Source organism: Mytilinidion resinicola (genome assembly GCF_010093595.1).
Source record: "Mytilinidion resinicola strain CBS 304.34 unplaced genomic scaffold BDZ99scaffold_6, whole genome shotgun sequence".
In the NCBI taxonomy this organism is placed as follows: domain Eukaryota; kingdom Fungi; phylum Ascomycota; class Dothideomycetes; order Mytilinidiales; family Mytilinidiaceae; genus Mytilinidion; species Mytilinidion resinicola.
In genome coordinates, this window is record NW_022985442.1 from 1,618,409 (window position 1) to 1,632,282 (window position 13,874).

The 13,874-nt window shown below is 38.9% G+C and overlaps 5 protein-coding genes across 5 annotated transcripts; 2 read left to right on the forward strand and 3 right to left on the reverse strand.

Moving 5' to 3' along the window:
- The first annotated feature begins 7,567 nt into the window (after nt 1-7,567).
- On the forward strand, nt 7,568-7,817 carry BDZ99DRAFT_461247 (uncharacterized protein). The gene has a single exon (XM_033719582.1). The coding sequence runs from the start codon at nt 7,624-7,626 to the stop codon at nt 7,792-7,794; it is 171 nt and encodes a 56-aa protein (XP_033579552.1). The 5' UTR covers nt 7,568-7,623; the 3' UTR covers nt 7,795-7,817.
- A 399-nt stretch (nt 7,818-8,216) lies between these two features.
- BDZ99DRAFT_359032 (uncharacterized protein) lies at nt 8,217-8,660 on the reverse strand (the record flags this gene model as incomplete). The annotated part of the gene is made up of 1 exon (XM_033714652.1): nt 8,217-8,660. A coding segment is annotated over one exon (444 nt), but the record flags the coding sequence as incomplete, so codon positions are not given.
- BDZ99DRAFT_461249 (uncharacterized protein) lies at nt 8,463-10,190 on the forward strand. Its single transcript, XM_033719583.1, has 2 exons — nt 8,463-9,393; nt 9,482-10,190. The coding sequence occupies exons 1-2, from the start codon at nt 8,943-8,945 to the stop codon at nt 10,054-10,056; spliced, it is 1,026 nt and encodes a 341-aa protein (XP_033579554.1). The 5' UTR covers nt 8,463-8,942; the 3' UTR covers nt 10,057-10,190.
- On the reverse strand, nt 9,921-11,390 carry BDZ99DRAFT_461250 (uncharacterized protein). The gene has a single exon (XM_033719584.1). It carries the CDS (start codon nt 10,981-10,983, stop codon nt 10,087-10,089), a length of 897 nt encoding a protein of 298 aa, XP_033579555.1. The 5' UTR covers nt 10,984-11,390; the 3' UTR covers nt 9,921-10,086.
- Nucleotides 11,375-13,834, reverse strand: BDZ99DRAFT_439824 (dimethylaniline monooxygenase). Its single transcript, XM_033717677.1, has 5 exons — nt 13,750-13,834; nt 13,611-13,691; nt 13,012-13,478; nt 12,381-12,960; nt 11,375-12,292 (listed from the first exon to the last, which is right to left on the reverse strand). The coding sequence occupies exons 1-5, from the start codon at nt 13,782-13,784 to the stop codon at nt 11,644-11,646; spliced, it is 1,812 nt and encodes a 603-aa protein (XP_033579556.1). The 5' UTR covers nt 13,785-13,834; the 3' UTR covers nt 11,375-11,643.
- Nucleotides 13,835-13,874: the final 40 nt, after the last annotated feature.

Genomic DNA, 13,874 nt, shown 5'->3' on the forward strand with positions numbered 1-13,874 from the left:
GGTGCAGGTTCTAGTAGCAATATATAGAAGACTGGGTGTATTTTTATTCTATTAGGTAGCCTAAGCTTATAGTTTACTAGGCTAATAATATTCTATATTTTAAATAGTCTAATCTTAATATAGTCTAACTTTATACTTAGTTATTTTATTTTAATATTTTTACAGAGTAGGTAGACTTTATCCCCCCTTTTAAAGGTTAGTATAATACTCCGGTATTAGTTATAATATCTTGCTAACCTTAGCGTTAGAAATTAGATATCTATTAAAAGCTGTTTCTATAGCTCCTTAATATTTTCAACTAATAGCAGTGCCCTTTAGGCCCTTATACTATTAAGTTAGGGTTTTTAATACGCCTCTAGATTAAAACTATAGTTTATAAAAAAGGGTAATACCTTTATTATTTCTATAAATACGCTATTATAGGCGAACTAGGCTATTAGTAGTAGTAATACCTAATTATCCTGCCTATAATTAATATAGTATTATAGGTACTATTCTAAAGTCTAATTAAGCTTTTCCGTTTAACCGTCCGTTTAAGGGTAAAACGCTATAGAAAGCTTATGCTTTATTCCTAGTTATATAGTAAGGGTCTGCCAGAATTTTAATATAAAGAGCTTATCTTAGTCTAAAATTATCTTTTAGAGTAGCCTATAGTTGCTAATAATATACTTTAAGAAAGCGTAGGCTAGATTTTCTGCCGTTAATACTTTTTAGTAAGGGATAAAGTATATATATTTAGTTAGTCGGTTCGTAACTACTAATATTACGTTGTATTTTATACCTATTATAGGTTTAATAAACTGTAGTAGCTTAACTATAAAGTCCTATATAATAGATTTCTATACTTTTTCTAATATAGAGGGACTTTTTATTAGTCCGTATAGTACGTGTTATACTAACTTATTCTTTATATATTTGTATTTATATATAATTTTTTCTATTAGTTTCCGGAGTCTAGGGAAATAGAATATTTTTATAATTCTTTCCCGTGTTTTTTCTACTTCTTAGTGCCTATACACCGGTGTACTATAGAATTCCTTAATAAGCTCTTTTTATAAGGTCTTAGGTATAAATATCTTATCCTATAAGGTAATAATACTATTTTAGATTTTTCTGTATTCTTAGTTTATAGGTTCTAGGCGCAAACTTTACCAGTTATAACCTACTAAATCCCGGCTTTTTTAGTCTAGTTTTTAGGCTGCCTTAATTTATTTATACTACTTATTATCCTTAGACCTATAAGTAACTGCTGCTTGCGCGTAGTTAAATTTAAGGGTTTCTAGACTTCTCTTCCTAAGTATAAATTACCTGGTTTTTCCGGCTCCTTTTATATAGTCCGGCCTTCGGCTAAATACGTCTATATAAGCGTTTTTAGATCCCTTTTAGTATATAATCCTAAAATTAAAGGTTCCTAGTTTTTCTAACTATTTTACTTATCTTCTATTTAACTTCTTAGTTATAGTAAAGTATATTAGATTTTTATAGTTAGTATACACCTGTATTATATATACTGCTTTTTTAAAGTAAACTTTCTACTAACTAAATACTTCTACTATAGCTAGTAGTTCCTTATTATAGATATTATAGTTTAGCTTAGCTAGGCTTAGCTTCTATAAGTAGAATACTATAGAATATAACTTCCCTTATTTATTTAGTTACTTAAGTATTGCTCCTAATACTTTATCTAACGTATTGCTTTTAATAGTAACTGGTTTCTATAGATTAAAAATTGCTAATACTAGTTTTAAGGCGAATTATACCTTTAACTTATTAAATACGCCCTGCGCTTCTAAGGTCTATCTATACTTAATATCCTTTCTAGTAAGTTCTATAAATAGCTTTGCAATTTTTAAGTAGCCCTTAATAAACTACCTATAGTAATTAGCTAACCCTAGGAATAACTATAGTTCCTTTAAATTTATAGGTTCTAGCTATTCTTAAATAAAGAACACTTTACCTTTTTCTATTTTAATCTATTCTAGACTAATAACGTATTCTAGAAATCTAACTCTCTGCCTATAAAACTTATACTTATCCGGGTTTACTATAAGGTTATATTTTTTAAGTTTTTTAAGCACCTTTTATATATATATTTTATATTTACTTAGCGTTTCTAAGTATATAAGGATATTATTAAGGTATACTACTACAAACCGATCTAAGTAGCCCCTTAGCGCTAAGTTAACTACTGCTTAGAATATTACTAGCGCGTTAGTAAGCCTAAATAGTATTACTATATACTTAAAGTATCTGTATTAAGTTCTAAAAGCCGTTTTCTACTTTTCTTTTTTTCTTATCCTAATTAAATAGTACCCTTTATATAGGTCTATCTTTATAAAGTACTTAGCCTTATATAGTTAGTCTTTAAGTTTGGAGATTAAAGGTAATAAATAGCGGTTTTTAATTATAATTTTATTTAGTTATCTATAGTCTATATAAAGGTATAGCTTACTATTTAGTTTTAGAATAAATATTATAGGGTAACTTGCAAGTAATTCTAATAGTCTAATAAATCCTTGCTTTAGGTTCTTTTCTAGGTATTTTTCCAGCACTTCTAGTTCGCTCTAGGCTAGTAAATAGATTAGTTTAAACTACGGTTATTCGCCTAGTACTAGGGGAATATAGTAATCCTAAGGTTAGTGCTTTAGTAGTATATTCTAAACCTTTTCTATAAAAATTCCTCTAAATTTATTATATTCTTCTAGCACGTTTAGTGCTTTTACTGCCTTAGCTAGCTGCCGGCTGCTTAGGGGTCTAGGCTACTATTAGCTTACTGCCCTATTTTTTTTTTAGGCTTTTTTACCTCTTAAGGTATCTATATTAATATTTTATTTTTACTTAGGCTTATCCTAGCGCAGGGTGCCCTTTAGTCCGCTTTCCGATTAGATTTTTACTTTACTAGACTTCTAATTAACTTAGGGGTTATACTGCTTTAGCTATAGTATACCTAAAATTATATTATATCTCGCTGTGTTAGTTATATCTATACTAATAGTTTCTTAATATTCTTTAATCTATATAACACCTAGTTAAGTTTCTATAGTTACCTGTCCGTTACTATATTATATAGGTGTGCTATCTACTATATATAGTTTATAAGGTCTATTTTTCTATTACTAGGGGATTCGGTTTCTCCTAATAAAGTTATAGAATATAAAATTTCCCTGCGCGCTACTATCTAGTAGTGCTCTTGCCGGGTTCCTACTAATTTTAACTAATAGGATTACGTGTCTATAGTTCTAAATAGGAATAGAGTTAGGCTATATTACCGGGTTCCTTTTTTTTTCTATAATATAGGCTTTTCCTACTAGAGTAGCAATAGTTGCGGTTTATATTCTTTCGTCTTTAGCTGCTCTATAAGACTTTGTTTTTAGCTACTCTAGCTATTCTATTGCTTAAGCGCCTGCTTATTTTTTTAGCTATTCTTATAGCTAATAGTTTACGTGTTTTATTTCGTAATACACTAGATATAAGTCCTAGTAGCATATTTACCAGTTTTAGCCTTTCCTATATTCTATTAGGTACTAAGGGTCTAGAACTATAGTAGCTATTTTTATAAGTTTATCTTTTTTACCTATAATATAGTGCTCTATTTCCTTAAATAGTACTAGTTGTATAATAATATAATATTTTGTCTAATATAGGTACTATTCTTAATATTTCTTATATATTATATACTTATTATATTTATCTTTAATATATAATACCTAAGATATCTATCTATAAAATAGGTGGTTTCTATTTAGCTATTTATTTTCCTTATTATAAACGCCTATTTTACTAATAGAGTATAAAGCTCTATAGATTTTAATCTTAGTTTATTTTCTATATAGCTCTAGCAGTTCCCGCTCTAGTCCTATACTAAATTCTCTATTACTAGACTATTTTTCTAGTTTATAATCTTTATTACTATTATAGTACTCCTTACTATTCTTAATAGGTGATTTATTATTCTATTTTATCTAGATATTGCGGCTTAAGCCTTTAAATATATCCAATTTCGCGCAAGTTTCTATATTAAGGGTTGGCGTTATTATTGTTATTCCTGCGGCTGTAGCTATTTTTTCTTCTTTTTCTTTAATAAGTTGTCCGGTAACTCTTTCTATAGCTTTTAGGAATTAGTAACTTGCTAGTTCTTTTAGCTCTGCGCCTGCTGTAGCATTTTCGGCCTCTTACGCTTTTTATCTTTTATTAAGGCGTGCGAGAATCTCTCTTGCGCTTTATTCGTACGTAGCTATAACTCTGTTAACCTATACTTCTATATTTAGCAACTTAGTTTTACTATTGGTTTATAGCTCGGGTATATTATTTCGGGGTTCTAATCGCGGTTTAATTATTTAGAACGCCTTATCCGTTTCTAATAGGTAGTTAATCTCTATACTTTTAACTTCTATATCCGCGTAGTAGTTGTCTATAAAGTTGCTGTTATACTCTTTATTCCTTATTATAGTAATAGTATATCCTTTTGCCTTTTATATTAAATAGTACCCTATTACCTACTTATTTAACTAATAGGTAAAGCAGTTGTTATTATAGCACGCGGTCTATAATATAGAATTATAGCGGTTTATATTTAGCTTTACTATAACTGCTGCTGTTTAGGTGCTTTTAGAGTACTTACTTGCGAAGTATTTTTATTTTCCGTATAATAGGCATGCACTGTTGCGCTTTCTATCTTACCTTTCTTTATTAGTAATTAGTCTACTCTTTTAGTTATTGCGTTATTTTATAATATTAATCTCTATATAATCTCTATAGTTATAGTTGGTTACTTTTGGCTTTAGTCTAGCTAGTTGGGCGTAGGAATAAAGTCCCCTTTTATCTGCCTATTCTAGTTGTTATTTATACTATTAACTATTAATTTATATTACTATTTCCTTAAGTTTATAGAGTATTAGAGGCCTCTCGCCTTATATAATTTTATCTTTAATATCTTTTTTAAGACCTCTATAGTACTATACTTACAGAGCTTTATCTTCCTATAATAGCTTAGACGTAATTTATATAAATTCTAAAGTATAGCGGCTGGTTAAGCTTTTTTACTTTAGAACTGCTATTTTCTATTCCGCTGTCTATTTTTTATTAGTGTCTCTAAAGGTTATCTAAAGTGCTAACTTAAAGTATCTATAGTTGCTAAATATAATATTAGTTTCTAGTTTCTAATTATCTGTATTAGCGTTGCCGAGCTAGTCTATAAGTATTAGGTTAAACTAGTTAAACGCTTTTTTTTTTAAGAAGGTGGCTGCTATATAGACCTTATCTAATTTAAATTTAAGGTTGCTTTAGTTTATACGCAGGTATAGTTTTCTCTGCGTTATAAATGCTTTTAAAGCTCCTCTTTTACTAGTAAACTCTTCGGGTTTATTTATTTTATAGCCTTTATAGCTAACCGTTCTGCTAGTAGTAAGCTCCTTTTAGATAGTTTAGAGATTTCCTTATAGGGCCGCAATCTTTTTATTTTTAGTGTTACTAGCTTTTTCTAGTACTTATAGCCGTGTAAGCAATACCTATATATATATTACTACCTCGGGTATAGTTAGAGTTAGTCTAGTAGTTATACTGCCCGAAGGGGTTAGTAGGGCTATTCTAATTAATTGTCTATATATAACTCCTTTAATATAGCGGTGTTTAAAGTATAATAGGTTATTTTTTCTATACCTTCTAAGTGTTATATACTAAGGCAGGGTATAGGTTAAGTTATTATTAGGGTGTAATAGTCTTTAAAAAGTAAGGTAATAATTAATTAAAATATAAGACGGGGTTATTACTTCTAATAGGTAGTATTAAAGTTTTAAGTTAAATATAAGGTTTCTATCTATATAAAGGAGCATCCTTATATATAAAAGCTCCGTCCTAAAAAACCTTTTACTTATATAGCTTATAGCCTTAAGCCCCTTAAGCTACTTTCTTAGCTTATAGCCTTAAGCCCCTTAAGCGCTTACCTAGCTTATTTCCTTAAGCTCTTTAAGCTATTATATAGCTCCGTCCTTATAATATCCTATTTTTAGATTATTTCTATCTACTAGCAGTCTATAGGGGAATTTAAGATCTCTATACGTTCTATATATAACTTTTTTAGTCCCGTAACCTAGTTTTACGTAATTAGTTTTATCTGCTTACTTATCTCTGCAAGTGCCTCTACGCTTAGGTTGTTTGTATTACAGGTTGTAATAATAGGTTAAACGTAATAAAAAACACTTTAAATTAGTATACCTTAACCCTATTAATAAAGTAAGGAAAAGGGCTAATTTAGTGCTATATTATAGTATATATTTTAAAATGCTAAGAAAAAAGCTAATAAAGTATAGTATTCTACTTTAGAACACCTATAATATAGATAAAAAAGGATTTCTTATTAAATATCTTTAAAAAATAAAAAGGGTGTTTAGTAGAAAAGTATATAATTTAGGACAGCTTTTCTATATTATATAGAATAGTAATAGAGAGTAGATTATAGTAATAGCAGCTATCTATAGCAATAAAATAGTGCTTTCTTCTACTCTTATCTATTAAGCTGTTTTTAAAGATATATAAAATATATAGCTCTAGGATTTTAACCTAAATAAATACTCCTGCTTTTTTATATCCTTACTAATAGAATAGACTAATAATAGCCTCGGCTACGCTTAGTTAACTACTATATTTAACTAAAAGATAAAGGTAAAGGTATATAATAGAAGAGACTAGCGTTTATTAATTATTAATAGCTACAGCTTTTATATTAATATAAAGTTTATTAAGTATTATAATACTTATAGAATTCTTCTCTATATCTATTCTCCTTACTTAACTTACCGGCTATAGCTATTAGATATCTTTCTTTTTACACCGCTTGCTTATTACTATTCTAATAAATTAGACGCCTACCTTTATAAAAGTAAGGGCCTATTACACTTTATAAAAAGAAACTTCTTTAGGACCTTCTAAATTACTAATATAAAGGCTATAACGCCTAATAATATAGCTAGTAGGTGGAGAAAGACTGGCATTATTCTATAGGATCCTAATATTATTTTAAACCTCTTTAACACTAAGCAGGAACCGGTGCTAGAGGATGCTAAGCGCCTAACTTCTAGCCGGTCTAACAGTGCAGAACTAGGCCCTGGCGATTGGAAGAGTATTAAAAAACGCCTCTAGAAAATAGTAATTAATCTTATTAATTTAAAAGTGGATAATATTAAAAGAGAGGTGCGTGCGCTTGCTTAAGGAGTTACCGAGCTTGCAGCAACTAATATCTTGTTAGAAAGCCGTATTAGAGGCTATTAAGAAACTATAAAGAATAAGCAAAAGAAGAGGAAGCGGTAGGTACCTCTCTTTGCATAATTAGGGGCTTAAGAAGGTAGTAGTGCTATATTTTGGTTACCCACTAAGGTGCGCTAAGCAAGAGACCTTTTCTAAGAAAAGGAAGATATAAAGGCACGTGATATAGCTTCCAAGGCAGAGGAGAAGGTACAGAAGCAACTAGCTAAGGAAGAGAAGGAGAGAAATCTGGAGCGGAACCGTAATCAGAGGGCTATTACAAAAAAGCAAAAGAACGATGCAGAGGTTCTTAAAGGGCAACAGATGGAGGAGGCACGTAAGGCACGTGAGGTGGAGCAACAGCTCAAAGCGGGGATGCAGGCAATGCAGCAGAGGCAGAAGGTTAAGAAGGTTGTATTCACTATTCCTGAGGAGCCTACTGTTGAGCAGAATTGTGGTATTGAAGATGGGGTAGCCAAATCAGCTTCTGGCCGGCCTCAGCGATTGCGCATCACCCCTAAGCGATATGCCAACTCTATAATTACAATAGAATGAAAGAGCGACCCTAGTTGCCTCTCCTCCTTGATTTCTGTGTATAGATCTCGTTGTGTTGTGTTGAAAAGCTTCATGTTGTGAGCCGTGGATTTCTTGGTGAGGCGTGCACGAGGTGTCAGCGTGCACGAGCCGTCGAAGTCTTCTAAAAAGAGGACGCCAGGTGCCTACTACACGTCTTTTTGTTATCTTATGGAAGTGCTTAATGTAGTAAAGGCATTCTAGGTGACATTCACCAGGTAGTCATCAGACAGGTAGTCGCACCAGCCCTCCAATATAGTGCGCGCAGCAACGATAACCATAGAGGGAATAGCCTCACCTGCGCCGCTGATAGCCTCTACTAAGGTGATGAGCTCTCTGTTGTTTCTATGAGGCATACGAACCTGCCGGCCATGCTGCATATACACCAGCTGGTTCTTGGCTACTCATATGCACACGCCACTCTCATCAAAATTCCATATATCCTCATCCAATATACCCCATTCACCGCGCCAGGCATAAAGGCCGGCATACCACTCCGCAATGCGTGCAGGCTGCTGTGCCTGCTTGCGCTGTATATCCATAGGTTTCTGCACAATCTTGTTGTATTTTGCGTGTTTCTTGAGCCATCTCCTGTCCCAATTGATGCCAACTACGGGCGGGTCGTCATACTCGTAGGCCTCAGAGGAAATCGCGTTCGCGGCTGATACAACTTGACGGTGCCGAATACCGAAGCTAATGCGTTCTATATGGTCCAGGAATTGCTCTAGGGCAAGCTCTTGAGCTTCATCAAGTACTTGATTTATTGGAGGACGTGTAGATCGACTATTGCCTCCATGGTAGGCACGTAGGAGGCGGTCGTAGGGTAGGCCATAGTCGCGAGCATACTGCGCAATGTACAAAATTTTGGCGGCATCAGTGATTGATTGTGCTTGTTCGGCATACGTAGGCATGATAGCGGCATTTTATTATTGAAGAGCAGGCTTGGTTGTGGAGGTTCACGGCTTCAAAAGATAATATTGTATTATTCTACGCGTTGAGCTAGTATTTGTGTTGAGCTTGTAGGCCCGCGCTACGCGCGCGCGTTCGCGAAGCGAATTTCGAAAAACCGGTGAGGGGCCGAGTATCGAATCCAGAAGAGAAGGTTCCTGCAATGGAAACGACCGATCGAGATGTGTACTCCAAAGCTGGCGTCTGGAACATCCAGTGCTCGTCCAATAGGTATATTTTCCTCCTATATGCTACTTTGTCTCTCACTCGCCATCTTAATCTTGCGATCGTTGTACAAAAGTTCCCAGCGCCGTTCATTTGCTCAAAATTTGAAACCAAATCAATCTAGGAGTACTAGACGAGTCGTTCTATTCACTGTCCTTTCTGCGATCAGTCTTGGCACGACGTGGTACTATATGTTCTGCTTCTTCTCTCACTCATATCAACAATGGTCATCTAGACAATCTATACACCTTTCGGTAGACGGATCCCTCGAGCTTGGAGCCTGGCTGAGGGACACAAAGCTATTCAAAGAAGCCTGGGGCACCGCGCTCGAAACCCCGGAACGCTTCTGGTGGACGCAGCAGATCTTCTTCTTCACATCTATATGGAGCGTCTTCCTCGGGCAACAAGGTAGCTTGCTTTCTAGAATCCATCCTCAATCTTCTCGTCTACATTGAAAAATTACGACGATGACAGGACTGACCGTCCCCATGTCCAGGCTTCTCCCGCCGCATCCCTCATCTCTGGGCCTACATGCTCCTAGGCCAAGTCGTCGCCATCTCCTTCGCAACAAACCTCTTCTTCCTCGCCGTCTCGCTGAATCCCGCCTCACCACCGGCCTTTCAGCAAGACCCATCGCGCTGGACCCCGCCATTGTCAATTCTCCTCATCCCTTTACTCGCGACCTTCGTCAGCACGGGTATGATGCCCATCTCAGTCTCGAAGCCGTACTTCATGTACATATTGCTTTTGCCTCATTTCGCGCTATTTATGCCGCCTGTGTTGTATAGTGTTGTGCCTCAGTCTTGGGGCACGACCCATAGGTCTCTGAAAGCAGCGGAGCGGTACTATGAACGTGTTTATTCTCTCCTTGTCATGCTGTCAATTGTATTCATAGCGCTAGCGTCGAGAACAGCTTGGGGTGGGGTATTGACGGCGCTGTATGAGCATCCCGCTGTCAGCAGTGTGGGATGGGACGTCATTCTTTGCTGGATAAGCTGGGGGTTCTGGACGCTCGTGCAGCAGTTCGGTGCGAGCGATGTCAGGAGAGAGGGGAAGGGAAAGCAACTTTAGTAGACGTAGGAGACTGTTTTGATGCGACTCTTATCGTCGAGCTACTACAACAACTCCCCTGACGATTCCAGTACGTGCCCACCACCCGAAGAGCCACTTCGCTGCTTTGAGACCGCCGAGCCCTAGTCCAATCGTATCTAGATCGTGTTCCCTCAGATTGAGAAAGTTAGTGAGCGGTGCAAAGACGTGCTCTGTGATATCAATTATCACGATGTCCTCCGCTCTATACCCAACTTCTTGAAGCTTCTGACGGTACACTCCCTCCGTCACAAAGTTCGCGAATGGAGAACGGGACGAGGCGCAAACAAGATAAAGCAAAACTTTCTGAGCCATCGTGACATCCTCTGCCAAAACTAGATCAAACGCCATAACCGAAGCGTCCAACCTATCGTGCGCATGCCGAATAACCGCCCAGCGCGAGGGCGAAAAATGGTAGAACGTATCAAGCGCCAGCACCCATCTCGTCTTCCACTCGGACGTCCCTTGCGTCGCCACCCGCATCGCCTCAGGCCATGCTTCCGGCCTCGCGGCGTCGCCGCAGAATAGCCGCACGTGGTCGTGGACGTAATCGGAAGGCATTACGCGCTGTAGACGAGCCTTGGCGTAGTTGCATTGGGTTTTTGAGAGCGTGATGCCAGTGTAATGGTCGAATACGGGGAATTTTTGCTTGGTTTCGGTCGTCCAAGCCCATTCGTCGGCGTGATATGGTACTCCTGACTTTCCTTCGACTTGTTGCATCAGGAACTCGGTTTGGTCTCCGCAGCCGAACCCCAAGTCAACGAGTTCGAGTGTTTCTAGCTGAACAATGCCGGGTTTGGACCGCATCACATCGGCCGTCTCGAGAACTTTGATAAGGAGAGCGCGGCAGGCGGTTGGGAAGTCGTTCGTGTCCTTGTTTTCATGAGCTAGGTCATGAAGAGTATTCATCTCTTGGAACTTAAAAGCTTGAGCAACTTGAATTATATAAATCGTGGCATACTTCCCAATACCCCATGTTCATCCACATGCTCTTCGGCGGCATCTCGATATTCAACCGACCGTGCTCCAAACCATACACCTCCACGATCGTTTCGCTCTCATGCCAGAGGGCATTTCTGAGTCGTGGTACGAGCATGCGCATAGTAGGAATGAAGATGATACCACATATGAAGACGGCGGCTTGTCGGAGGTCTATCCATGGGACTATGTGGTCGTTTTCTAAGGTAAAGAAGTAGATGAAGGGCACTAATGGCAGCATAAAATTAACGATTTGAGATTTCTGCATGAAGAATAGGATGATTGAAACTGCTAGCCCTAATGACTTGATTCTGTCTATGTTTACGGTATCTGGAATCCGGATTCGAGGAGTGGTGATCAAGGAAGAGAAGCAAGCAGTGCCTAAAAAGCGTCGAGCTATTCTCGCTTGAGACTAGTCTCCTGCGAGTTGTATTTGCAAGATCTTAAAGTGGATATCATGAGTAATCTAAGATGCGTGTGGCTTCGTTGGCTTCATTTACAGTCTTCTTAGTCCCCTTTTGCCTTTCAGATTGCCATATCTACTATGTCTTGAACAAAAATCGAGGGCCCAACTTGGAACATTGCTGGACATCATTTCACCAGCGTATCGCTATGCATAATTTCATCCCTCATGTGCCGGAATTCTACAATCTGTACTACGCTTTTCTCCTCTGGCAGTAACCCTATGAAATCCAGCATGTACGCGATAGCGTTGAGGAGCCCATAAAAGAGCATTGGAATCACTCCAAACAGCAGATTTCCAATCTTCCCTCTCCGCATGATTGTCTCCGCAAGCTCAGTCACTGCAATACGCGGCGCCTCAGGACTCTCAAATGGCCCCACAAGGCGGTAAAAGGTAACAAAAGATGCCCCAAAGCAATAGGCGAGCAAAACACGCCAGCCGTGGCGGCGATAGAGCGTTAGTAGACCGGGAGCCCCGCCAAAGTCCTTGGCAAGCGTGCTCATGTACGCGCTGTGATCTACACCATACTGGATCCGCGAGCCCTTGGATGCGAGGAGGTGGTAGTGAGGAGGACCGGTCGGGAGAGTCATGCGGTTGAGGATGAGAGCGGCCCACCACATTGCCTGCTGTTCTGCGATTGGTGGAATGGCGCCGACGCCGGGTCGGACGAAGCCGATATAGGCAACGGAGGGGCAGGAGGCGTTAACGATGTTGCGGATGTTGGCCGAGGAGGCGGTCGGATAAGATGGATCCAGCCAAGCAAAGTCTTGTTTGTAGCTGTTAAGCATGTCAGAAAAAGTTGTTAGATTTGATATCGCCTGTCTCCGTAGCGCAATCAAAAAGTGGAATAACGTAGAGAACTTACCCAGTGCAGTATACAACACAATCTGGCTTCACAGCCTTGTCTTTCATCCTTTGCCAGTCCTTGCGGTCTGGCCGAGGTTCGAAGATGACGGTGCCTGTCTCATCGATACAGACCGGAAACGTGCATGTGTCGACCCATTTATCTGAGTTTGCGTCTTCCGGCGGGTCTACGTATTTGTTGCCGATAAAATCGAGGAACGCGTTATTCGTTTTGTACGGGCGATTCAGGTAAGGCATCGCCTTGTTACTTTTGTTCAGAAACACGTACGCGCGACCGAGTCTTTCTGGTGGCAAAGCTCCAACGTGCTGATTCATGCCGGCCTGGGTGCCTGTGAGGAACCAGAGGACACGCTTGATAACAAAGTCTGATACGAACCAACGTAGTCGGCTTTGAGCGATCGCCCGATGGACGTATGCGGTCTCGAAGAGATTCGTGATGAGTCCATCGATAGGCAAGCCGCCCTTGAACTGTCGTCCGAAGACTTGGAATCTGCTGAGAGCTTTGGGGAATGATAGGAAGCCTGTCCTGTAGCACATCGTCACCGAGATAGCATTGGCCTTCATTGCTTCATATGCAATGTCTAATGAATCATATTAGCTGTTGCGTAAGTTCTTTACAATGTTCAACGTACCCATTGCAGTCTCTCCACACCCCAGGATGAGGATTTTGCGACCGGTGAGCTGAGAGCGGGTCTTGTAGTTTGACGAATGAAAGACATCGCCATGAATATTCTCAATGCCTTTGATACTCGGGATATTGGCTTGCACATGCAATCCGGTACATATTGCAACATGTGAGCAATCAAAGTTGCGTTCCTCACCGGAGGAGTTGTCGATGTATTTGACGCGGTGCTTCCACTTCTGGCTTGAAGACTCTAGCGGCGAGATGTTTACAACAGGACAACGGAGCTTGATGAATGGAGCCAGGTCAAATCGGTCAACATATGACTTTAGGTAATCGACATATTGCGGGAGAGATATATGATCCGGCTGGTCCAGTGGAAAGCGGAAGTCGGAGAAGGCTGTAAGCTGTTTCGAGCTCACAAGCTCCGCATTCTCGTAGGAGCGGTACTGGAAGGTACCGCCAATGTCCTCTTCGCTGTTTTGAATGAGCAATGGCTTCTACAGATATCGGTAGTACTGATAGTAATTGATGACTTGGACGGAGTAAACAGAGTCGCCAAGATGAAGCCTTGTCATGGCCTTGGAACAAGAAAAGCTCAGCACTCACGCTTCAAAAAGACGAGCTTCAATTGGTCTCTCTGGAGTTGAGGCTTCTAACAGAGTCTTCAACGTGACCAGACCTCCCGGCCTTTATCGTGTCAGCTTTCAGCTTAGTCTAGGATGAAGTTTCTGATGACTGAACTGACCCGGCGCCAACAACAGCAACCCTCAGTACTTCCATGTCCTGTGCAGCTCTTCCGGCAGACCCATTCGCCTCTTTGACTGATAAAGGTGAGGTCGGCGTCGGATATCTCGGACGCTCAACGATGCA